The sequence below is a fragment of the Borostomias antarcticus genome (genome assembly GCF_949987555.1).
Source record: "Borostomias antarcticus genome assembly, chromosome: 6".
Lineage (NCBI taxonomy): Eukaryota > Metazoa > Chordata > Actinopteri > Stomiiformes > Stomiidae > Borostomias > Borostomias antarcticus.
Window position 1 is genome coordinate 24,468,132 of NC_140239.1, and position 26,149 is coordinate 24,494,280.

The following is a 26,149-nucleotide window of genomic DNA, read 5'->3' on the forward strand; positions in this document are numbered from 1 at the left end:
ATGTGTTTGTTCTGAACTTTAGCCTAACTCAAGGGGAGTATAGTATACTACATTAGTTTATTTTATGTACATCCAGATTAAGATACATTGCACTATTCCAATACTTTGACGTACGCAAGTATGTTTAATTTATAAGTTTTGTCATTACCAGTGGCAGTAAGTAGCCTAGACTAAGACCAAAATATTGCACACGACTAGCCAGGTCAATAATTAACGACTCGGTCAGGCATATGGGGGAGAATTTAAATTCCTTGCAAATAGAACACAGGACGGACCAGTCGGGCTGTAGTGAAGGAACATGCGTTTCGCTTCTGGAAAGTTGTATCGTATGCGCTCAACAGAGCCTGTCGCAGGCGCTATTGACATGCTAATTGGACAGTGGAGGGAGCCCGGTGCATCTCCAAAACGCACCGCCCCAAGTGTTTTTACTTTCTTCACTTCAACTAGCCTATTTGACTGGACAATACTGATCAAGACCTCCGTCGATAACTGCCACTGACTTGCTGTTACTCTTTTGATTGTCTCACCCCACCGCGTCTACTTGCTCTGTAACTGGAATTATCTTCGAGGATTTATCGATTTATCAACTTCGTCTGGCGATTTTCAACGAACAGTTTGGTATGACTCTTGCAATGCTTATATAGTCTACACGTGTCGAGCCTTTAACCTACTCACTTTCGTCAGGTTATTGTATTTCTTGTTCGATCATGTGCAAAACACTTACAAGTAAGCTGTGTATGGCTACATCAGTTTACCACATAGTCTAATGCAATAGGCCTAATCTACTCTAAAATAAATTTAGAGTGCGCATATCGAAATCTGTTTTAGGCTACCGTGTAGGCTACACTAGAGGCGACTTTTTGTTGGCGTTTGTCGGTTCAATCGCATGCAGGCCTTCCTGGCCAAATGAATAAAAATGAATTATTTCAGCACTGTGCCAAAAATAGCAGTCATAAAAAATCACCAACAATGACCTCCCGGTGGAATGTAAAAAGTGTATAAAGATCTTGCCAGAGACAATTAGGTCGAGTGTAGCCCTAATTGCCGTGCAGAGTTAAATAATGAGAAAATCTCACGTAGGCCACACAAAAACTTCATACAAATGTAGCCTAATTAGGATGGATGATCCCCAGTGCCCACTGGATGATCCCCAGTTGTTAATACGACTTTAAGGCGCAGATGAAGTATGCTAGCATACTATACGACTATAGTCGTTTCTTTCTCACATGCAGTAGACTATAATCAATAGGCGTACTGTTTTTCATAATGATGCTGAAAACAACTTGTTTGCAAAGAAGTGGAGGGGAGTCCGGTGCATCTCCAAAACACCCCACGTATTTTCACTCAAAATCTTGTTCAACAACCAGCCATAGCAGTGGGAACTGTCGGTAGAGATCGTTCTTCAAGGTGTTTAGAGAAATAACTAATTTGATAGATGCTGGCCCGTCTGTAGACGACCTGATTATAGTATCCTATTTGAATGAGATAGGGCTATACATTTGAATGAGATAGGGCTATACATCTTTTAGGGCGCGATGCATTTTTTGTAGGTATGATGGGAGTAGGCTTACAGCATAGTGCCCACAACTCCCATGTTTTGGTGGTGAATGCGTCCATGCGTGCAGCGTGTGTGAGAGCCCCTCCCACCCCTTTCACACGCCTGTCCGTCTGCTGGGTTCCCCGGGGAGCTGATTAGAGGACCAGTGATGGACAGGCCAGGGGGCACCAGGTGTGTAATGGACAAATTATGACGGGAGTCCATTATACTCTGAGAAGACACCCAGAAATCAGAACTGTGGATGGGGCATTTTTTACATTGATTGCTAATTTTACTCCCAGGTGGTAAGACAATGCCTATTATGGACTTACTGGAGCAAGACAAGTGCAGGGAGAGGAGGGAGGGGCCCACCGAAATCCGGATCCCTTTTCCTTGTTGACATTGTAAAATAAAAGCTATGAGGAGTATAATGCACAAGTACTTTTATACATAAATCAGTCTACTAAATCAGTGTCAGTTGGAGTTTTAATTGGGAAAATCCACAGGATTATTGGGCTATTAGTCATAGGCAAGATGCCTAGTGGGCCATTAAAAGCAGAGTGAATAGCCTAGCTGACTAGCTGTGCAATAAAGGGAGCTTTCTTAGGCCCGTTTTGCCTTGCAGGGGCTCTAGGATGTCTTTATTGGTACCTTGAAACAATAAAGGCCTGTCCTCAGCTCCTTGCTCTTTCAGTGCGACCACATCTGCTGTCATTAAGTGTTTTAGCACGGAGGATTTAAGAAGAGGGAAATATTGATGTTTGGTCCTTCTTTTGAGAAGCAGTCTGAAAGGATCATCTCCACACAAAGCAAAGTATGTATGTGTGTGTGTGAAGGGGGGTTGGGGGGTCTCTTCAGGGGAGATGGGCTGTCCCTTTAGCAGACACTGCTGTTCATTAGTCCTCTCCAGCTGGAGACTGGGTGGTAGACTGGCAGCAACCCCCAGGCTGTCCTCCATTCATTATTTATTGTGGATATTTGTGTCTGTATGTGTGTGTGTGTGTGTATGTGTGTGTGTGTGTGTGTGTGTGTAAGAGAGTGTGTGAGAGAGAATATGCACTGATGAGACATAGCCATGTATGGACAGTATGGGTTTGTGCCTGAATGTGTGTACAATCATGAATATATCAATAGGCCTATGAACGGAGAAACTCGTATTTCAGGACACCACTAAGAGGAATCTCTAACATTGAGGAACACAAGGGGTCTTTTCTGCTCAGTGACCCACCCTGGACAATGAACGCAAAGCAGATAATTATGATAACTAGATTGGCCAGAGTCTTGGTACTGAACAAGAAAGCGGAGAGCTACTAGTCACAGCAGTAGCTTACGTCTTACAGTACAGACAGACAGAACTGTTCTTGTTGTTGTTGACATTGACATAGTGACATTGTGACAATGTCACTATACCCGTGATTGATTGTCGCCTACGTGCGTAAGGAATTGAAATGCTGGCGCCCTCTTCTTGATGCGTCAATCCTCTCGATTGTGCATTTGCCAGGATATGACGATGACAATGAGTTGACCCCTCTGGCTCCCTCTGTTTCACTTTGCTCCACGTCTGCAGCGAGCATGCAACACAAGCACTATCTTGGGATTAGTGGGTCAAAGTTTTGTTTTAATCTGGGTTTTGCTCTCTCCCTCTGTGTGCTGGTGGCGGTGTAGGGACAAACAGATGGCTGTGTTTGAGCACAATCCAGGGCTGATGATGGACAATCCCTCTCCTCACTGACTCTGACTGACAATCCCTCTCCTCACTCATCACCATCCTCGTCCAATCGCGTCACTGAACCCTCATTCAAAACTGTCTGGGAAACACCCCTCCAGTCAGGGGAGGCCCACAGCCTCATACACACACGCGCGCACACACACACAGTTATGAGAAGTGAAGAGACTGTATATCATCTCAGTCAGGCTCTGGAATTATCTCTGGTAACCTCATTAGCAAAAAAACAACACAGCTTGCAGTAAGGGAGCGGCCATGGAACACTGTACATTGGTGAAACTGGTCCAGCTTCAATTAACCCTGGAGAACTGAAGCCTTCCCATCTCCTCCAGAGGCTCTTGCTGTGGCCGAGTTTCTTATGTAAGCCTCTGTTGTATCCCTACTGGCATAGTTGTTTAGTGAGGTTTATGTAAGAGAGATCACCTCTGGTTGTAGTGTTGCAGCTGGTTCACAAGAGTTTAAATCCCTGTGTGTTATGCCCCAGAGCACAATAAAGCAAATGCGCTTTCTTTGTAGTCTCTCTGTGAGCGCACATAAATGGAGGGTGAAAAAGCTCCACGTAATGGACAGAATGTATGACAAGCCGTGGTAGCTTAGAGCGCTCATGTTAACTCCAGCGTGTTCGTTCCCCATCTGGTTGTGCGGATGCTATGTGTTTGTGTGGAGTTGCTCCATCCTGTGTGCTGGTCTCAGGTGGAGGTGAGCATAAAAAGTGAGCCTGGATGAACGGCCACTCACACTACTCCTGCTGCCAGGTGTCTAAAAACAGTTGACTGCCTTCTCTGGGTAATCTCTCATTTCTCTAAACATCAAGACACTTGGTTTTGATGAGCGCTCACGTTACAGCAAAGCGCTTTAAATGTCTGAAACAGACCATGAATGCGCTGAATGGGTTTTTGATGGTTATTTTACGTTCGCTGGCAGGCCTTAGTAGCAGCATTCCTGTCAGGAATATACGTAGGATATCAAGTGCTGTGCTGTTTCTAAGTATGTGTGAAGTTCTCCTCACTTGCCATTCACGCTGACTGCTACTGATTTGTGTTGACAGCTTTATTTCGAAAAAGCGTACTCACCATTCACCCACCACTTTCCACTTGAAAATGTGGTATGTGTTAACACAAACTGTTCACAGAACCCTCTTGTAATACCATTGTACAGTGCACATGAACTCTGTCAAGAAGGGTTTAGTCAGATATGATTTGTTCTGTCTGGATTTAATGATTTCAGTTCTGTGGATCAGTGCAACTAAAGACGAGCCATCTGTTTTTGAGGAGCCTAAGCTTTTCTATGGCCCACAATAGAAATGGCAAGTGATATACCCGATCGTGCTGACCCAAAGGTATATAATATAATATAAAATTGAGAGAGAGGGTCACACACTCCCTATGCTCCAATGCAATCATTTTATATTAAAAGTATATTTCCAAATCCAAAGTGAAACTTGCACAGCCTACTTGATATGACTGTGATCTACAGTAGAGTTGAAAGATGCTTATGCCCGGGAGTCTTTTTGCATACGTTTTCAGTTTAGTTTATTTGTCAGATACCACATATCATACAGGTATGATGCATGAATCTGATGCTTTGTCGAATGAAAAAAAAACTAGCCAGGGGTCAAAGAAATCCCAACCTGGTCAGACCAGTCCTGCCTGTCTTCTGACCCCTGTTTCACCCCAGACTATGCTCCTAGGTGGGGAGAACATTAGCTCGTGGGAGTGGACAAGCCCATCCATATTCCCATCGGAGTGGAGACCCCCCTCAGGACACCTGGGTTCCCTCATGACCACTCTCAATGTTGGTACAGAACACCCAGAGTGAGAGAGTTCAATCCTGACACGTCTGTGAAAACAAGTTTTTCAAAGATCCCTGCTTTTTTGAAAGAGGTCGTCTCGGGGGCCTCCTCTCAAAACCATGTGAAAAGCGAGGGAGCTTGGCATTTCTTGTTTTTGAACCCAAGTCCTGACTGAGTTCCTGAAGAGTTGCACAAAAGCCGCGTTGCCTAGCTGCCGGCAAGGAGGCCCGCTCTGCCAGTCTTTGTGTGAGGCTATCTGGTTGAGCGGACCTCTTATAGAGATTCCACAAGAATGTGGAAGGGGAGAGAACCCCCCCCCCCCCACCTTAATCTTATTCATTTCTCAGCTGGCAGGAGGGAGTCATTCAAATGTTACCATAGTGCATGGGCACCAATTTCAGCTCTAGTGAAATGGTCACTCCAAAGTGTTTTGAAAAACCTCGTCTTTGACTGTTTCTAGTCTTGTATAGAATAGCCATTTTGAAGACAGCCGTGGATTTTCAATTTAGCTCTGTGAGAGGTTTTTGGCCTGCCTTCTACAAATTAAAACTTTTGCTTGTTGCTCACTAGCCTCTTGTCACATCAGCTGTCTGATGTGTTGAAACGCTTGTGCATGACAGATTGTTACATATTGCATTGATTTTTTGGGGGTGACAATGACACTGACAGACCCCTGCCCCCTGACCTTTCATTCTGAGTTGACCTTCACAGACAAGACAGGAGGGTCTGGACTGTCTGGTACACCATAGACCCTCAGCAGACAAATAGACCAGCTTCACTGAAGCTGCAGTGTAATAAGATTGACTTTTGGCCACACTGTAAACTCGCATGAAATCCTTTCAATATTGCTTTCCTTTGTTACTCAATTGCAGTTATTCAAACCACTAAGCCCAGCCAGATTGATTGTGGTAAATGGACTGCACTTATATACTGTAGCACTTTTATCCAAAGCACTTTACAATAGCCTCTCATTCACCCATTCACCCACACATTCACACGCCACTGGCGGTAGCTACCATGCAAGGTGTTAGCCTACTTCGATGTGGACAGGATGAGCCGGGATTCGAACCACTGACCCTACGATCATTGGACGACCCGCTCTACCTCCTGAGCCACAGCCCCACCAGTTAAATAAAGGGCTACAGTCACAGCAGTTTACTTGTTCTGAGCAATAAAATCGATACAGCGATACATTGCAATATTTTTTCCGCGATACTATTGATTTTCCTCGGTACCATATCCATACAGTAAAAAATAAATAATTCATATAGAAAATTAAGGATAGAATTCAGTCATAGATGCAGGATCACCTCCAGGGAGCAGGGGATGGAGTTTTATTTTCAGCTGTATTTTTACATTTTCAGTAAACTATGTAATATGAGTATTGCAATGTATCGCAATATGTATTGTAGCGTTTCGTATTGCAATGTATCGTGATACGTATCATATCGTGACCCATGTATTGTTATACGTATCATATGGTGAGGTCCTTACCTATACCCAACCCTCCAGTTTACAAAACACCACATCTTAGTTCAAAGTTGTATTTCTATGTATTTTATTATTTATTTGATAATATATGTCTGTAGCTGTACAAAATTATGACTATGATCTGGTTCCAGTGTACCAGTGATAATATTGTCTCATGTTAATGAGTTACTGTATGCTCTCTGCTATCCACACACGAGCAACACAGCCAATGTGTGTGTGTGTGTGTGTGTGTGTGAACACTGTGCTGTCATTGCAGAATGAAACACCGTCATTACAGTAGTTATCATAGTAGATTAGGTGGGGATCAGATCAGACATGCCTCCTCCTCACCAGATTGGAGCTGAACAATGAGTGCTCACATAAAAATAGTTCTGTTTGTGTTTCTGATGTCTCTTCCTATGGAAAGAGGGCTATTCAAGTCAATAATGAGCCTAGGATTGTCTCCGGTTTCTTGAGTCGGATCCTCTGACATGTTAAGGTTCCCCGGAACAAGGGAATCTTCCCTTGCAAAATGTGCTAATCCCAAGGATGATTGATTTCTTACATTGTTTTTTACATTTTAACTCGCCATCAAACATTCCTCTACTGTATGTCAGTGACGTGAATTATGTGGAAAGGGGAACTGACAGTGAGGATGTTAAATTATAGCCTGGTCATAATGACTGACTGAAGAGAGAGATTACAGGATACAGCCACCTAAACGGATCAGATGCCCCCCTGGATTAGAAGCATCCGCGGGGGTCTTTTCTTTAATCTGAGGGCTGTGTTATACACCAACATGAATCCTGTTAATTGTGGCCCAGCTATTGGAGGAGGTGTGAGGGACTGTGAGAAAAGATTAAAAACACTGGAAGAGGAGCAGGCCAGCCCCCCCCACACACACACATACAACCGCTCCTAGCTCCCACCTCCTGCTCCTAGCCATGACAAAAGAAAACAGTTCCACCAGAAGCCCCTGCTGAGAACAAAATCTTGGCTCCGGCTAGCAGCTAGCTTGACACCCATACAGAAGATATCCTCACTGTCCCTGAAAATGGCAAACTTCTCCCCTAGGGGGATCATTAAACTATCTATCTATCTATCTATCTATCTATCTATCTATCTATCTATCTATCTATCTATCTATCTATCTATCTATCTATCTATCTATCTATCTATCTATCTATCTATCTATCTATCTATCTATCTTCTAATCTATATACTGTATCTATCTAAATAAATGGCATATTTTTGATTTAGAGCTCCAGCAGTCCCTTCATAACAACAGATATTGTGAAGAAAGGCCTGCCAGGCTTCTCCCAGGGCATCTATGTGAGGATTAGTGAGGTACGTTGTGTTGTGTAAACCTCACAGTGTTCAAACACTGTTTATAGGGGAACCACGAAGCCTAAACCCATTTATCTCAACAACACTTGACAGTTTGTGCAACTTATTTGGTTGAGTCTTGTTTTATTTATGTGGAGGGGTAACTTTAACAAATCTGCATGGATATCTTTTCAATATAGTTTGAGAATTACTAGCCAATGAAATACACTCATATTATTTCACTCAGTAACACAATATCCCCAAACAATTGCCTCTACTACTTCCAGTACCAATAACATGAAGTGGAGGCAATGTTACTGTAATCAGATAGGGACTCAAGTTAGGACATGCAAGGAGCCACTGTTTTCACCTAAAAATCGTAACCGCCCATTTTTATGTAATGCCTTGGAGTTGATCCTGGTACTGTGAAAGTCTGAAGAGAAAAGTAGCCAACCTGGGTTGAAAATATTTATGACATTCGCTCTTCATCTCCTGCCTTAATATACCTGGGGCTTTCGGACTAACTTTGATTTTTGTAGTTAATGAATAAATGAATAAATATTTTATTTCATGCCACTTGGTGTCCCATCCCATATGGATTATATTACACATTAATAAAGAATCAAACAAAAACAATACAGGCATGGGTAGCGCTTGGACCAATCAGAAACCCCGCGTGACTCAGGTGGAGGGAGGGGGATCAGATGGTAGATCAGACTGGACACCCAGCTGCTCCCATCCCTGCATGTAAAACACTTACATCATCCGGACCTCCGATTAGTGTTGTACCCTGGTGGGGGTTTTCAGTAGGTAGATGAAGCCCCCCACACACACACTCCCTCCAGATTAAGAAAAAAATAACAAGTAAAAGTCAAATTGAGTTGGAGGGAGAGAGATTTATTTCGTCTTATTTGTCAAACCAAGTAAGACAATGTGATAATGAGGGCTAGGTTTGCCCAGCATCTGTCACCATGATGGAACACAGACCATTATGGAAGCTGGCAAGCCACTATCAGTAAATTCAGCATACTAATTCATACTGTTCATACTGTATACACACAAACACACGCAGACACTTAATGTTAAATGTAAACAGAATTTTTGTTGGCAGTTTGTTTTAACAAGTAGGGAAAAGTGTGGGAAATGTGGAAGAGGGCTGTGTTTCCAGGCTTGTCTTTCTTTCTACAGCTGTGATGGGGAGGTTTGAGATGGTTTGAGTCATGGATAATTGTGCAGCACTTCTTCTGAGTCAGGTGAAACACTGACTCGCCTGACAGCTCAGCATGTTGACGGGTTGTAATGATGGTAACAAGTCAGGTGAGACAGGCCTGGAAACGCAGCCCTCTTCCTGTGAGTCACTCTGCCTGCGGTTACTCAAACTCTCACTGTTCTAGCGTGTATGATTATGGCTGAGTTCATATGCCCGGTGTTGCTGTGTTTATGGATGGCACACTCTTTTTCCCGACAGACAGTCAACGATTAACCCAGTTCAACCTGTAGATTCTTTGATACAGATCTTTGGTATATAGGCTAGCTAGCTGTTGTTCCCCAAGCAGGAAACACTTGTTTTTCTGCCTTGGGCTCCAGTGGACTAGATAGCACCGTAGCGGTGACGCAATCTCCGTCCAATCCTCAATCTGTGTTCCCCATTCCCTGTTGCCTTCCTGTTTGCCGCGTGCGAGCTGGCGCTCATCCCATGTGTTTCCTGTTCTCTACAGGAGCTGAGGATGACATGAGGGAGGGATTCTGGGCCTGTCCGCCTGATGGAGGTAGCAGCAACAGCAGCGCCCTCTCTCTCTTCCCCTCTCTCTCTCTCTCTCTCTCTCTCTCTCCTGTCTTTCTGACCCGGCATCTGTCCCCGGGACGGTCATGAGTTAGCGGTTGTGGGCCGCACCTCCCTCCCCCCCCCTCCCCGTCCCCCTCCCCCCACCCCGCCCTTCCTCGTGGGGCGCGCCGCGTCTGGAGAACGCCCCCCCCTCTCTCGCCCTGCCCCCATGAGCCAGCAGGATGCGGCTGCGGTCCTCGCACTCTCCGAGCGCCTCCTGGTAGCCTCCCACAAGGGCCAGGCCGACAACGTGGTGCAGCTCATCAACAAGGGCGCCCAAGTAGCCGTCACCAAGGTGAGTGGACGCACGGACGGACAGGGGCTGAGGGACGTTCCCGAGTGCGTGTTGGTTTATGGCGCCGGACAGGCGACCTCCAGGCTCGGATAGCTGGCCGTTTTTCTCCCGCGCTCCTGTTGTGGACAGAGTGCGTGCTTCTGCTCATACTGTGTCTCTCATAGCCGCGTCAGATTAGACGCGGCGTTGCACGCGGCACATGTGCATTTCCTGGTCCGAACAGAAAGTCAGCGTTGTCAGGCGGTCAGTGGGCCTGGGGTAGCAGGCGCAGGGTAATCCTGTTCTGTGTTCAGTAGCAGTGCCAATGTGAGGTTATAGACATTTACACCGAGTGTCCCAAGGACAACAAATGGTTATGTTTAGAGGGAGTGCTATAACTGGGATTTTAGAGGGAAAGGGCTAGTTTTGTTATTGTCTGGGAGAAATGTGTGTGTGTGTGTGTGTGTGTGTGTCACTTATGTGAGGGGACTTAATCAGCAGTCCATCTGTCAGTTGGACCACACATCTGGGTAAACACGCCAGTGACCGTAAACGTTTGAGATGACCCGTGACACAACACTGGCATAGTAGGTTTCCTGAACATGCTGTGCACAGTCCAGCGCTTCAGATGGACCAGAAAACCTCTGCCAGACCTGGACACTACACAGGAGGTGTAATTGTTGAACATCCACAGTACAACATTACGACGTCATCATTTTAATGTTCTCCTGCGGTATGTGGTGAATGTTCAGTATTAGTGTGCTGTCAGGTTTGCTGCTGAGGCATTTGGGCAGATGTGAGTGATTGACCTCGTGTGAAAGTGAGCAGTTTGTCTTTGTGTGTCAAAGCAGCTGCTGCAGGGACGACAGACCTGAGGTGTTGAAAAATGTAGGTCAGCCTCAGATGTACTGTAGCTTTATCTTTACGGGCTGCAATGTGACACTGTCTGATAAGATAAGGCCCAGGCATTTCTCCAGACCACGTACTGTAAATGTACTTCATCAATGCAAAAACAGGACACTTCTCTGGACCCACAAGTCCTCATTATGTGCTTTGATTTCACCTCCCAGTCCACTACTGTAAATCAAATGGCTTGTGCCTTCTATTGATTCGGGGAATTTTTTTGAAGTTCGGGAAACCAAATTCACAACAAATTGAGTGTGGCTGAAATTTAATTTGAGTATCCGATCAAGGTCTGAATAATATCAGTTACGTCTATTCTTTATGTGCCTTTGATATTTTTTTTGCCGTTGGTATTTTGCGGTTTTGGCAGGTTGCCATGATAAAGCCTTCATCCAGGAACGTGGGGATCGAGTTTCAGGTGGAAATTCCTCCGCTGGTGCCGGAGACGGGGTAGCACCGGAGGAGTGGGGCGCAAAGTGTCAAATGCTGGATGGTTTGGGTCAGAGAAAGAGAGAGGCGGTTCAAACAAAGACTGAAAGGGTGACTGAGAGTGTGAGTCATAGACAGAGAGAGAGAAAGAGAGAGAGAGAGAAAGAGAGAGAGAGAGAGAGCAACAAAAAGAAAGAATAAAGAGAAGCCTCGCCCCGGTCTGGCCAGGCTGCAGAGCAGAGGAGATGAGGGAGTGGGCCTGTCCTGTCTCCTGGAGAGAACAGTCCACCCCCTCCCTCCCTCCCTGCCAGCCTGGCCTGACCGGTGTTTACCTGAGCCGGTGCTGTGGCAGCCGTCCAAACCAAGCCCTGGGAAACTCTACACCCCGGGTACAGATGAATGCCAGGCAGGGCAAAGGAGAGGCAGGGCCGTGCACATAAAGCCCAAACCCCCACCCCCCCCTTGTTGTTAGTCTCTGCAGGTCTAATGGAGGGATTACGGGAGAAGGCGCTAATAAGATGGGTTGTGTTGACGTCGTTCTCAGAGCACACACACACAACCTATAATTACCTTGCATTAGCGTAGATGGACGATTAAATATGGCCAGCAGCTACATATACCAGAGGAGACATAATGTGCAGCAGGCAGCTCCTGTTGGCAGCTGCTTGTTTTGGTTCGAATACAGCGATACTGTGAAGATTTACCGTCAGTGTTTATGGCCGGCAAACATTCCGTTTCCTTGGAAAGATAAGAGCTCTCCTGACTGAAACCATCCATTTGCTCCAGGCCTAAGTGCTCGTCGGTATGCAGGGTTTATCCCGCCTAAAGCGCGCGTCGCATAATCGGCTGAGCAGGTTCAATGTCCCTCTCGTAAACCGCGGATTAAACATTTGTTTGTTTACTGGGCGACTCGATATTCGAACGGCGCTCTGCTCCACTTCAGATGACGCTGTGCAGGCGGGGCCATGAGTGTTGACGTGTGGCAGAGGGCGATGTGTCTTGACCCGTTACGGTCGGCACATCCCGACTCTCTCTCCCCCTCTTAAACGGTATCTCTCCGCCTGCGTCACGGTCCGGTGGACTTCGGCTGGCTCCGGCCGCCTGTGGATCTTATCTGTGTGTGCATGTTTTGTGAGGCCTTCGTCAGCTCAGGGCCTTCTGTTTCTCTGTGTGTGCCAAAGTGTGTGTTTCGTCTGCGGACTTCAGCTCGGCTCCTGTGCGTCGCGCGTGTGTGAGACGGTGTTTTGTTTCCCACAGTACGGCAGGAGTCCCCTGCACCTGGCCTGCTACAAGGGACACATCGAGGTGGTGCGCGTCCTTCTGAAGGCCGGCTGCGACCTCGACATCCAGGACGATGTGAGTAGCGCCGCCAGATAACCCCCCGCCTCAAGGCTGCCATCCTCTCTCTCCCCTCCCTCACACACACACACACACACATCCAGCTTGCACCGTGGTCGCGCCGCTGTGACGACGAACGCCTGCGGGTGGGGGGGGCTCGTGGGTTTGTAACATGACCCGCGGTGTCCGAATTAGGAATCACCGTTTGTGCGTCACGCAGAGTCATTCATCAGACCATACTGTAGATTCATGTTTCACGTGTGCTTATGCTTCAATGTACTGCGGTGGCCATGTTGCATCTGTTAAAAGCGAACGCTCGGAGGCAGACCGTGAGTGGCCGGTGCTGTGTGATTGCAGAGCGCCGTCTCCCTGCCGGCACCCCCCTGTCCGTCCGTCCGTCACGCCCCTGAGAATGCGCCCCGCCAGCAGTAGCGCAATGACCTCCAGTGGCCTAGAGTGGGATTATTTTGACTGCCAGCTAGAGGGAGCCGGCGGCCCTCCCCCGGGGTCCCCCCCCATGCCGGGCGCGGTCCCCCCCCTTCTCCCCGCGGCAGATCTGTGGTGCTCCCGGGTTCTCTCCGTCTGGTCGGTGAGCTCCCGTGCGGGCCGCGGCGCGTCGGTGTCGGCCGGGGAGACCAGACGCAGACACAGGCAGGAGAGAGAGGAGGAGGAGGAGGAGGAGGAGGAGGAGGAGGAGGAGGAGGAGGAGGAGGAGGAGGGGAGGAGAGAGAGACGACAGTGGAGGAAGGCCGGGAGAGAGCCTGGAAGATCAGGGAGAGTGAAGGAGGTTAGAGAACCCGACTCTGAGCCAGTGGAAATCCTTCCCCTGCTCCCCCCCCCCCCCCCCCCCCCACTACCACTGCACGCCTCTGGTGCCTGCCTCTTATCCCCCCCCCCCCCCCCCCCCCGATTCCCCCTCTTTTTTCTTCTTCTACCCTTCCTCCCCCTGTCAAACCCGGCCTGTTGAGCGTCACTCTACTAATCCCGAGCCCGAGCGGGGTTCTCCTTATCTGCGTTTCCATTTATGGCAGCGGCATAAATGTGAGCCGAGCTGAGTGCTTTATCGCCCGTGGCTGCGTGTTTTGTGTGGCTGCCTGTCCTCTTGCTTTGTGTGGATGATTCGGACCGTAGCGGCGGCCCTGATGGCGCAGAACCCTATCGGTGATAATCCCGCGCCGGATGAGTTGTTATAACATCGTTGGTATGCCAGCTGTGCCCTGTAAAAACAGCTTGGACACCGGAGGGCTTGTACAGCGTTGCGGCCATTGTCAGCGAGCCTATTAAAACACCCACCGATCATGGCGATCTTATGTCAGTCGCAGTGGACTTGGATGTGCTTAACATGCTGTGTGTGGATGCTGTGTGTGTTGTGGTCCTCTGGGGCTGTGTGTAGGCCTATCAGAAGGCCTTAACTGAGCAGCGCCTCATTCCCATGTGACTGTGGTTGGCAGGGGGAGCAGACAGCCTTACACCGGGCTGCCGTGGTGGGAAACGGTGACGTTCTCTCTGCTCTCATCCAGGAAGGGTGTGCTCTGGACAGACAGGACAAGGTAACGACCAAAGAGAAACAGACACACACACCGGTGCTGACAGCTCCATTGTATTCAACCCAAGGTTACAGTGGTCTTAAAACCACAGTCTTTATCTGCTTAAACCCCATTCTCAGTAGAGATATAGAGATAAGTCTGTCCAGACAGAAGAAAAAAAAGTTTATGGTTGTACACACACACACCCATCCACACATGCAACATTTATTTCTCCACTAATCTCCTGCATACTCTGCTGACTTTCACAGCACAGTTCATACTGTAATGACAGCGTGCTCTACTGTTTGTGCGTGCGTGCGTGTGTTTGCGTGTTACAGGACGGTAACACTGCTCTGCATGAGGTCTCGTGGCACGGCTTCAGCCAGTCTGTCAAGCTGCTGGTGAAGGCCGGAGCCAACGTCCACGCCAAGAACAAGGTGCGTCAGTGCAGTGGCAGGTCAATGTACGGTGTGCGATTCGCTTCAGTGTTTCATATTGCGCTCAGGTGATTGCAGCTCTGCTCTCTTTCTCGTTCGTTCTCACTCTCTCTCACAACCCCCCCCCCCTTTTTTTTTTTTCTCCCTTCCCCGCCCCCTCCCCAGGCAGGAAACACAGCTCTGCACCTGGCCTGTCAGAATGGCCACGCCCAGAGCTCCAAGGTGTTGTTGTTGGGTGGCTCCAGGCCGGACAGCAAAAACCATGTGAGTCCCTCCTCCTCCTCCTCCTCCTCCTCCTCCTCCTCCTCCCTCCCTTTCTTCCTCTCCTCCCTTCCTCTTCTCCTCCCCTGCTCCCTCCCTCCCTCCCTCGGGGTCAGGTACTCCTCTCGCCAGTAGAACCGTGTTCTCGGGGACCTCCTCAGTTCGCGCAGCTAAGTGGTCGCGTGGTTATGAAACGCGCCGCGCCCCGCGTCTGCACCCCGAACGCCGTCTCCCGGCGGGCGCCATGCTTTTGCTCATTGAGGAGGAGCCGAGGAGGAAGTAGCTTTATCCTTAGTCCCCGAATACAATCCCGGTGCCCATACTCTCTGTCTGAGTGCTTCGGCGTCTTCCGCCTGGCGGAGAAACTCTCAACCGCTGAAGGTCCGTTGACTGTGCTGGCGGTCTTTCTGTGTTCCAGGCCGGTGACGCGTGCCTACATGTGGCCGCCCGCTACAACCACGTGGCGATGATCCGCATCCTCCTGGGAGCCTTCTGCTCGGTGTCGGAGAGGAACCAGGTCAGTCGGCAAGCGCGACCGCGTGACTGTCATAAGTCCGTTTCTACAATATCGCTGTAACTGTGAAAACATCAATGATTCGTGGTCGTTTTCTAGGGAAACCCTAATTTAGCCAATGGTTGGCACTGGACATGGTCATGGTTTTGGTGGTGGGCTATTTAGTGTATGGCGTTCTTACTTCTATTTGTTCCTACAATCGTGAGAATATAATATCTCTCTCTCTCTCTCTCTCTCCATCTCTCCCTCTTTCCTTCTGCCGGTCTCTGTCAGGCCGGGGACACACCGCTACACTTGGCAGCCGCGCTGAATCATAAAAAAACAGCGCGTCTTCTCCTGGAGGCGGGAACAGACAGCAGCGTCCGCAACAACGTGAGTGACTGCACCGGAGCTCCGCTCTGCCACGTCAACGCCGATCAGCTCTTCACGCTTAATCACGCGTAATAGTCACCGCACTGGTTTTGTTAGGGCACTCGTGCCGCGGTACTGCCGTGAAATGCCATGGTGTATATTTAAGCAATAAACCACGAGAGGCCGTGTGTTATAGTGATTTTATAACAGCTAGGGGGCGTTGTTAGGCACGACGCCAAGCGGAGTGCCTAAAAACCCCATAGCTGTTATAAAATCACTATAACACACGGCCTCGAGTGGTTTATTGCTTTTATACAACGGTTACTACAGCTATTAGTGTAAAATAAACACACAGCAATGTAAAATATTAACATTTATTCAAAACGAAGCATCATTCCCTCAATTCCGCCGAGCAAAATAGTTCCCCTAACAAATGGGTTGCCAAGCAACAACAACAACTACAATGCATTGGATCAAATGGGAGGCGCATTAATACTGAAAATGGAATGATATGCGGTCCCAGGTGTGTGTTACAAAGTATTTTAACACGGCTTCCGGCCAATCAGAATCAAGAACCAGAACTAACCGTTGTATATAGTGCAATATCGTAGTACTAGTGATCCTTGTGTCTCTGTGTTTGTGTTTACAGGCAGGTCAGACTGCGCTGGACCAGGCCAGAGAGAACAACAACCCGGATGTAGCTCTGCTCCTGACCAAAGCCCCTCAGGTGAACACAGGGTTTCCACGTCTTACAAACAGGGGTTTCCTTTACCGTTTCATCAATCATGCAATTCGGATATTTCTAGAAAAATGTCATGTCGCTGTTCGGACTTGAATTCCAAGCCTGGAGTTTTTGACTTTGCTTTTCATCTTTCTGATGTGTGCATATCGCCGTAATGCTAATCTGACATCATTCCTCTGGGCTGGCGGCAAAGAATGTTTCAAGTACAGGCAGAGTCCTACTATAGACATGTGGTGCCCGGCACTTTGGGGAGAGGGGCCGGCTGAGACGTTAAACCTGAAGCTACAATATTCCTGCATCTTTAGTATTCCCCTCCTCCATCCTGTGGAGATTTCCTCCATGTCCTGAAACGAACACTCTTCCATCGGCGTGTCTCGTCCAGGTCCAGAGCTTCACCCGTGGCAGGAGTGCGAGGAAGAGGAGGGACAAACTAAAGGCAGAGGGCCGAGCCCAGTCAGTGCCCAGGGACGAGATGCTGCCCTCTAAGGTACAGCGGGACGCCAAAAACCCAAATCCTGACCGTCGGTTTATTAAAAGGTTCCCTCAGTCAGAAAGAGACGTGAAATGTAAATGTGGCTTGATTCATGACTGGCGACCCTTTGAGTTTGAACTCACTCTGGTTATTTCTGCTCCTCCCAGGACAGCGCGTCGGCTGCCGATGACACCCAGAGCAGCGACCGGGCGGCTCGTAAACACACGGAGGCCGCAGAGACCAGCGCCAAGAAGGGCAAGAGCAGGAAGCTGAAAGAAAAGGTCAGCTATTACCTCGGCTCGACTGACACAACACGCCGAATACCACACCCATTGTATAAAGTTAATCTGTTTAAATGTTTAGCTAAACAGTTTTTCAGCACTTTGAGATTGTCTCTTAATGAAAAGTGCTTTATAAATATAATGAATTATTATTATATTATTATTAGTAGTAGTAGTATTAGTATTAGTGAAATATCACTTCCTTTAATATTGAAGAGGTTGAGTAATTGACGCAGCGTGGCGTGATTCCCAGCCCTCCCTGTCAGACCCCCTCCGGCGCAGAGAGAACAAACGCGCCGAGGAGGGGCGGAAGAGGAAGGGCAAACCACGTGACTCCTCCCCCCAGCCCCCGGTCCCCCCGCACGCCTTCAAAGCCTATCAGCTGTACACTCTGTACCGCGGCAAGAACGGAAAGGTCATGCAGGTAATGTATGATGATGACGCTGACATCTGACCCCTCGGTCCTCAGGGCTGTGATCAGTCTGTGTATGTGATGGTATGACAGTGTTACTGTATATGGTGACGTAAAACACTGTGACATACGCTCCAACAGACTCTCTGTGACAAACGCACTGTGATAGATGCAACGGTCTGTAATGAATGTTTGAGTTGGGCTGTGTTCCAAATAGCATAATTCCATACTATACAGTATGCCTCAAAAAGATTTAGTATGTTCCAATACATAGTATACATGCAGTATACCAAAAATACCAGGATGACCTAGCACATCTTGTTGCATTTTGCTGTATGCAAGCCAGCATGCTTTTTTGGCTACTCTGACCCACAATCCTTTGCACAGCAGAAGATCTGTCACATCCACTGAGCTGCCGAGAAAGAGCAGTGATGACGTGGTAGCATAACATGAGTGTTTCTATCTGTATTTCTACAGTAGTATCATCATTAGCAATTTACAGTATCAGTTGTCAAAACGAAATGCCAACAAACTGGTTATGCCAGCCGGCTATGTGTGCCCAAAGAAATGTTAAGCTTGTTGGATACGTTCTTTTGACTGCCTGTCGCCATCCAGACACGAGTGACGGTCCGTTTATAGCTTCAGATGAATGAACAAGTTGTGTTTTCCTCTCATTTAACAGAAGAGGAACAGAATTACAGGGGTTATTTGGATAAACCAACCACATGAGGGAATCTACATGGTTATTTTCTCGCCTGAAACAATATTCAAACTTAATAAAGTGATTTGTTAACTTCCGAGATCCAAAAAAGCTTTTAGCCTGCTTTAAAATCTCCTCTCGCCGCCGACTGGTGACGAATGCATTCTGTGATATAGCTTGAAGTAGAATAGAGTAGAAAGTTTATTTGCCATGTGTAACCGGTACAGGTACGTTGGAATTCTTGTACTAGGCTGCACTAGTAGTCCCACTTGTATCTAGTCAGTAGGCTAGTAATGTCCCAATTGTATGCATACTGCATGCAAAGTATGTACTTTGCAAGACCAGCTGTAGTACAGTACATACTAAATCTTTTCTTATTATTTTTTATTTTATTTTACATTATTTACTTTTTTTATATATATTATTTATTTACATTATTGCATTTAACGTAGGAATAGCCAATGTACTTCTATTTGCCAGAACTCACAAGTGCATCTCCTTTCTAAAGTGACTAAGAGCATAATCTAGTGCTGGAGGCAAAGTGCAAGGAAGTCCTTCACTGCCAGAGACTCAGCCGCTGCCTCTGCGTCCCCAGGCTCCTCTGAACGGCTGCCGCTGCGAGCCGCTCATCAACAAGCTGGAGAACCAGCTGGAGGCCACCAAGGAGGAGATGAAGACTGAGATCCACACCGTCCAGGACCTGATGAACAACAAGATGGGCCAGCTGGACCGCAAGAACAAGCACCAGGTACAGCGCAGGCGCCTACGCCGTCGCGCCACATCTGCCTTTCAGGACCAGGTGCCAGATGCAGGCACACACACACACATGCATGCATGCATAATGGGTCTGGGATCTAGCATCCGCAAAATTAAGTGTAATGTTGTAATGTTGTACGTCCCGGTAGACAAAAGAAATTAGCTGTGAGCTTAAGTGTCGCAAGTGCCGTCTTGCGTTCCTTTTGACGTACCCTGTCAGCCGTTTAACTCGATGTGGTCTGCGATCACCGTGTCCAGATCCGTGCCCTTGATAAGATGACGGTGGAGAGGGTCTCGGCGGAGAGGACCGAGTGTCTCCACAGGATCGACCAGAGGGCCCAGCAGGAGAGGCAGGAGGGGGACAGGAGACAGGTAATACCAACGGCAGCCCTGACCTCACTCAACTTTTCAAGAGAGGGTTTGTTAAACCTGGTCAAGAAGTGGTTCAGGGCTGTGTTTGTTGTTTATTTGAGTTTAAGTAAGGCATGTTTCAGCTACTTTCACACATGAGGACACATAGACCGTATCCCCCCCCAAATTGTGCGCGTCACTAGATCCCTCCACCCCCCTCTTGTGTGTCCCTGCCTTTTTAAGCAGGCATCAGTAGTCAGCGAGCTGAAAAGCTGGTGCATGGCCAAGCTGCAGAACATCGAGGTGCGCTTCGCCGGAGATTCCCACCACGCCAAGCTGCGCCGATCCTCCTCCATGGCCGAGAGTCTGTGCGAGACGGCGGACCCGGGCGGCACCGCCGCGCCGTCTGCCGGATCCGGGGGCAGCGTCCAGTGCCTGGCCCCTCCCACGAGGCCCGATCCCGCCGAGGGAGACCCCAACGCGGGCGCCTCAGAGGACGGTTCAGCCCAACACTACTTTGTGATTCAGGCGGACAGCTCTCCAGGTACAGAGCGCGGTGAACTCGTTTGTGCATCACTACACTCATCATCATGCACAGACACACACACACAATGGGAGGAGACTGATTTCACGCTGTTACAGGCTTATGTAACTGTCATTATGTAATCCAAGTACATTATGTCCTGACATGCTTTGAAGTAAATAAGAGGATGCAGCTAAAGAGCTAAATTATTACAGATATTTTTTTTTTAAATGGTAGCATGTAGCACTCTCTGTATTAGCTATGATCGCCACACTCACACTGCATGCTTATTAGCAATCTTACAGGACTAATTTGAATGATCAGAAATTATTTCCTGTGAAATGGAAGTAAAAAATTTAACTCACTAATTGTCCCGTGGATATCCTACAGACGGGGACAAACATCACCAGCCTGAGATCTCACAGACTCCAGCCAAGTCCCTCTCCCCTTCTCCCCGAGTGGTCCGGCCCAAAGAGCGCTCACTGGCCTCTGCTGACCCCCGGAGGCCACACCAGGAACTGCATGACAGAGACCTGCTTGAGCCGGACCCCTGCAGGAGGAGCAGAGACAACAGGGCCAGCAGCTTGTCCCCGGCCACGGAGAGACGCTGCAGCAGCAGGCACGATAGGGACGGGGCCCGAGAGAGGGGACAGGACCGGGGCAAGCACCACAAGAAGCATTCCCAGGGCAGGACTAAGGCCAAGGGGTGCTCAGGGCAGGCTGGCGCGGGTCACACTCTGGGGGTGTTTGGAGAGAGAGCGCCGGAGCCCTCCTTCGCCCAGGAGAGGGAGAACATGCATGCCCTGGAGGTGACGCAGTACTTCTTTGAGGCGGTGTCGACCCAGATGGAGCGCTGGTATGAGAGGAAGATCCAGGAGACTCGCTGGCATGCCGACCAGAGGGCCCAGGCCGATCGGGTGGCCCTCACAGAGAGGATCACCTACCTGGAGGACGAGCTACGCATGCTGAGGACTAACAGGAAAGACGATAGCTAACACGCGCTAAGGTCACCCAGAGTAGAGCACTCACTGTTTTAAAATCACATGAGATCTTTGAAGAGTATGATGAACTGAATTCAGTGAATCCATTTGACATTAGATCATGAATTATTGCAACCTGTGGTAATCATTTTCAGTTAACAATGGCATGTAACGGTGAGAAAATCATCTCGATCAACACAGTAGACAATAACTTATTACTGACACATGTATGGCATGATACTTGATGATGCGTTGTAAATATTTTTTTATCTGAGCAGCTTTTGTGTTCTGTGCTATGTACAACCCCAGTAGAGGTAACACTGTATTTGTTGGAAATGGACCAGTCACAGTGCCATCATTATTTACGATGACAATATTATCACAAACTGAGTGAGGCATTAATACACTGGTACACACACACACACACACAAGTCAGTTTAAATTGAAGAGAGAAAACATGTATGGCTGTCAACGGATGTCTTTAATGACCTTTATTGGACTGAACCATGAAAGACTTGTATTTAATAGAATGAGATGTTCAGAAGTATGCTGAAACTTACAGTAGAATAAGCTTGTCATACAACTACTGCATGCTGGAACTAAAGCTTTCATGTGACTTAAAGGGCAAAAACATATGTGAATACAGCCGAACTGGTAATGTCTTAACTGAAGAAAACTTGATATTTCATAAGACACTGGTAGTATTTGGGCACATTAAGGCCTATGTCCTTCCCTTTTCCTTGATAGTAAAATCATCCCAATCCCAATGCATTCCTACAGCATAAGATGAGTCTGTTGAGATAGTTTGCATGACAAAAAAGCAGTTATGTGCTATGCAAAAGTATTACTGCTTTTTCATCTAGTTGTCATTTTGAGACATTTGTTTTGTTGTTCTGTGTTGGAGGTCAGTTGTATATTGAATATGGATTATGAGTGACAAAGCCAGACTAAATAAAATGTATTTTGTAAAAAACAAAGAGATCGACAGTGATGTCTGTGTTATACTATTCAAGGTAGTGAATGCAGTGCATAAGGTCACACAAACAGCTGGCCAGCCAAACCAACATAACCACATTACTGGATGGCAAAAGAATATAATAAATATTAATAATAATTATATACTGTTCCAGAATATTCCACACGTCTATGCGAGGTGCACAGAAATCATGTCTCCTGCCTTTTATCAACTCATACTCTTGCACTTTGGCTTTAGCATTAGATAATCTTCATCACCTGTTTAGATAGGAGATGCACTTGTGAGTTCTGGCGAGTAGCCTAGTAGTACACCGACTACCTACGTTAAATGCAATTATTTTTAAGTCTCTGAATAAAAGTGCCTGCTAAATGACTGGTAAATGTAATTGTACTCTCCAAGATATCTAAACTTACACACTGGCAGGCTACATGTTGAAGGCTACAACAGACATTTGACCAAATGTTGACTAGGAGAGATTTTATGAGAGCAAGTTTCAAATCAAATCACACTGTGTATAGGACAGAAAGGGGGTAACAAAAGCCAATGAGTTGGACTGGAGAGGGGTCCTGGTGCAGCCGTTGCCCTGGCATGAAGGCCATGGTGCATCCATGGTATGTAGAGTCCTACTGTACGTCCTAGCCCTGCTGACTCCAATCAACACATCCTAAGTCCAGCAGAGTACCAAAGCCCCCCCCCCCCCCCCATCGATAAGCATTTCACCCATTCACTTCAAATAGGGTGAATCAACTCAAGTAACTGAATTCATGTCACTTGCTCTTCCGCTTTAACGTCAGCTCCTGCCGGAACACCGGCCAATGCAAGGGATGTCTGTAGCTCTTCATGATGATTGTTTGCTTGTGTGATCATCATTCGGATGGCGTCCTGGGGTAAGTGAAATATGCATTAGTAGCCACCAAGCAAAATTTCAGAAAAGACTGATTATAGCCCCCCACCCTCATGATCCATTAGACGACCCCCCCCCCCCCCCCCAACCCCTATAGACAACAAAATACAAGATTGACTAATTGACTCTGTAGAACTGTATAATGAATTGGACTTGAATTTTAATAATTGTGGCGCCTCTATTACGGTATTACGGTTACAGTCATCCACGATTGCCAGATTGGGGACGTCTAGTTGAGAACTAGGAGCTTTAATGGATTAGTGCAGATATTGTAAAGACAAGCGATTACAAGAATTCCAATGTACCTGTACTGGTTATATATGGCAAATACACTTTTGTATTCTATTCTAGCAAAAGTTGGATAAACTAGCAAACTTCTATGATGATGATGACTTCATGGATTCACCTGGTCTGTGGCATTCTTGTTTCTCTTGAACTCGTCCCTTGCCCAGTCCTTCAGGTATTTTCGGTCTCCCTCGTTAGGCACCTGTCTTATGGTCCTCAACATGTTTCTGTACAGACGTATGACTTTCTGCCTCTGTAAAAACTGCCCAAGAAAGCAAGATAATCAACATTAATCTCCAAGCCGGCTAACGTAGCAAGCATAAATTACAAGATAGCTGTAGCTGCAGACTGGCAGCGTGACAAGACGTGCTGAATGAGCTCTACTTTCAGGGTATATGGCTTCGGAGATGAATAATTGTATTTTAAGATCGTTAGCTACCTGTTTCAATGAAAGGGCTGCAGGTAGTAACCTTGAAGTGGCCATGATGTGAAATAAACGTCTCCTGCAGAGCTAGCTAACAAGCTAGCTAGTCTCTTTATGTCAAGGAAGACAATCCAACTAAGTATAGTTATGCCTCCCTCTTGTGGGCTGGAGTGGTACGAAGAACTACAAACTTGTTTTTTGGGACATTTTATTATCATGTGTAATGACATTATTTAATTGATGGATGGTATGAAGAAACAACTTCCTTGAATTTAATCTACGCTTGATTATATTCATGTCCACGCTACAAAACACCTTGGTGATAAACATTTCAATGCACATTCTGTATTTTTAATAATACAGCACTATTCTTTGTGATAACAGCAATGGAATTTACTAATTCCATTCCTACAGAAGTCAAACTGATGAAATCAATATCATTGATTCAATATCAATATCAAAATCATATTTCTTGACCAGAAAATGGGTTATTGGGAACTTTATCAAAATTGGTATTAGCAGTCCTTGTGCTTCAAAGTGCATAAGAACTGGATTTCTAAAAACCTTGACCTTTACATAGATGTTAAGCGATAGTGAGGCCTCACATTTGGTTAGAATGATAAATTTGGGCCCATAACCGTTTACTGAAAGAAAACAGCTGATCTTTTGAGAACATGGTGTACAATGAGATGCAATATTTCTTCAAGGCACATTTTTTAGGTTATTTCAATTGTATCTAGACCACTTTAACATGCTTATTTTATTCTTTTTGCTTATGGTTTGCCATGAAGGGGTGGTGCTTCTTTTACAAACTGTATGAAAAACAAAATATTCTCAGCTCCTGTCAGTCTCCATTTTCAGTTGATGTGTTCACATTTAAACAGAAGATGAGCAATGTAACACTGAAACATCCATACAACATGAAGGGGGGATATAGTACAGAGGAAAGAGGTATTTACCTTCTCTTCACTGAGGTTCTTCACACAGAATCACATTTGCTTCTATCGTTTTTTAGAGACGTGCAAGTTACAGCAATCCTTATTACATTACAAAATAACTTCCAGAATACCCCTGATGACGAAGACGAAACAGCAGAGGTTGCCATCGAACTCTACAGAGTCTACTAAAATTAGAGTCAAAATAAAAAAAATAAAGGCACATGTACAGCGGCATGTCCGTCTTTTGAGTCCGAGTTTTGAGTTCACGTGGGGAGGCTAGCAGCAGAGTGGCTTTGTGCAGTTGGGTGCAGCCACCTGGGATGGCTTCTCGCTGGCCTACTGGTCGGTCGCCGTGACGAGTTCAAACCACTGCCTCAGCGCGTCGCTCAGGGTCTCAGGCAAGGCGTTGACGTCCCGCAAGATGACGTAGAAGGGGAAGGGGAACTCATCCATGTAGGAGCGGATTTCCGGCATCTCTCCCGGGCCTTTGAAAATGGGCACCTTGATGTCTAGGATGGAGTCCTGCAGAGGACACATCAGAGGTGGTTTTGTTCAAGTGCATTCAACTTTCATTGGGGTTTCATCACCCAAAATGACATCTCTAATTGTTAACATCGTGTGATATTTCATGCTTCATATGGTGTCTACGGTGTAAGCCGATGAGTGTCCGTTACCCTTGAGTTGGGGTTGTCTAGCACCACAAAGATGACAAACACGTTGGCACCGCGAGCTGCCTGCACCGCTGCCGTGACCCTCTCTTTACCCTCCAGGAAGAGCCCCCTTCCGTCCGAGACGATGAGCAGAAGCTGGGCCGTCTCTGCACACAGAGAGAGAGAGAGAGAGGCGGGCGGGGTGGGGGGATATGGAGAGAGATGCAGAGAGAGAGAGAGAGAGAGAGAGAGAGAGGAAGGTCAGCTTACACTGTACGTCCCACAATGCCTCTGGGGGTCTAGCTACAGGCCTCTGGGTGTCTGAGCCAGCTCACGGGGAGTTCAGAGGGAGTAGGATACCAGCTCTACACTGATCCGCACTGATGCTCCACTAAGAGGAAATGTCAGCTTCACTGTGGGCCACTGTAGCAGGGGACAATACCCTGGCTTAGAATAAAAGGACTTGGCTCTGCCCTCGTAGGCCCCTACTCTCCCACTGCTCCAGGCAGGTATTGTTTGTTGGACATCAGATACAACCATAACATGGTCCACAGACTCAAAAGGCACAGAAGTGAATTCAATCAGCGGGCATTCATGAATATGTGTTCACTCATTACTGGAGGTCAGGGAGCAGTGTTGGGAGTAACTAGTTACTGTAGCTCCACTACTTTTGGCAGTAACTAGTAATGTAGCTAATTACTCTTCCAAATTAATAACACTGTTACAGAATTTTAAATGGGCTAGTTACTAGTTACTTTTGTGTTGCGAAATGGACGTGAAAACCGCAGACAACAGATTTATGCTATGTTTCAACGTCACCTGAGCTTAAAGCAAGTACGAGGTGTATAAAAGAGTCTAATTTTAATACTGATACAGCTAAATTACCTACATTAACAAATGCGGTCATCAGCGAGAAAATTTGCTGTTTCTATGTAGTTATTCTATAGATATCTGCTCGGCTGGTCGTGTCGTCCAGAAACGATGAAATGATCGGTTAACCTCATCGCTAGCCATCCTGACAAGTAGTGTATTTCGCTAGTCATCCA

General features: G+C 47.1%; 3 protein-coding genes across 4 annotated transcripts in view; 1 reads left to right on the top strand and 2 right to left on the bottom strand.

Annotated features, from left to right (window-relative positions):
- The first annotated feature begins 295 nt into the window (after positions 1 to 295).
- Positions 296 to 22,103, top strand: ankrd6b (ankyrin repeat domain 6b). 2 transcript variants are annotated; one of them, XM_084439569.1, is made up of 16 exons: positions 296 to 618; positions 9,570 to 9,971; positions 12,540 to 12,638; positions 14,072 to 14,170; positions 14,485 to 14,583; positions 14,749 to 14,847; positions 15,263 to 15,361; positions 15,632 to 15,730; positions 16,359 to 16,436; positions 16,834 to 16,938; positions 17,091 to 17,204; positions 17,458 to 17,628; positions 18,912 to 19,064; positions 19,331 to 19,444; positions 19,670 to 19,967; positions 20,337 to 22,103. In XM_084439569.1, exons 2-16 carry the CDS (start codon positions 9,846 to 9,848, stop codon positions 20,939 to 20,941), a joined length of 2,358 nt encoding a protein of 785 aa, XP_084295695.1. In that variant the 5' UTR covers positions 296 to 618; positions 9,570 to 9,845; the 3' UTR covers positions 20,942 to 22,103. The 2 variants fall into 2 exon arrangements, with proteins under 2 accessions (XP_084295695.1, XP_084295694.1); XM_084439568.1 differs by having other exon boundaries at positions 19,667 to 19,967; positions 20,337 to 22,098.
- A 191-nt stretch (positions 22,104 to 22,294) lies between these two features.
- On the bottom strand, positions 22,295 to 23,618 carry lyrm2 (LYR motif containing 2). Its single transcript, XM_084439571.1, has 3 exons — positions 23,531 to 23,618; positions 23,213 to 23,353; positions 22,295 to 22,784 (listed from the first exon to the last, which is right to left on the bottom strand). Exons 1-3 carry the CDS (start codon positions 23,573 to 23,575, stop codon positions 22,665 to 22,667), a joined length of 306 nt encoding a protein of 101 aa, XP_084295697.1. The 5' UTR covers positions 23,576 to 23,618; the 3' UTR covers positions 22,295 to 22,664.
- A 103-nt stretch (positions 23,619 to 23,721) lies between these two features.
- The window catches only part of mdn1 (midasin AAA ATPase 1), a 38,780-nt gene continuing 36,352 nt past the window's right edge, over positions 23,722 to 26,149 (bottom strand). The window contains exons 101-102 of the mRNA XM_084439814.1: positions 25,128 to 25,270; positions 23,722 to 24,975 (exon numbers count right to left, since the gene is read on the bottom strand). Of these exons, the coding sequence (XP_084295940.1) occupies positions 24,790 to 24,975; positions 25,128 to 25,270 (329 nt within the window). The 3' untranslated portion in view covers positions 23,722 to 24,789. The remainder of the gene's footprint in view (positions 24,976 to 25,127; positions 25,271 to 26,149) is intronic.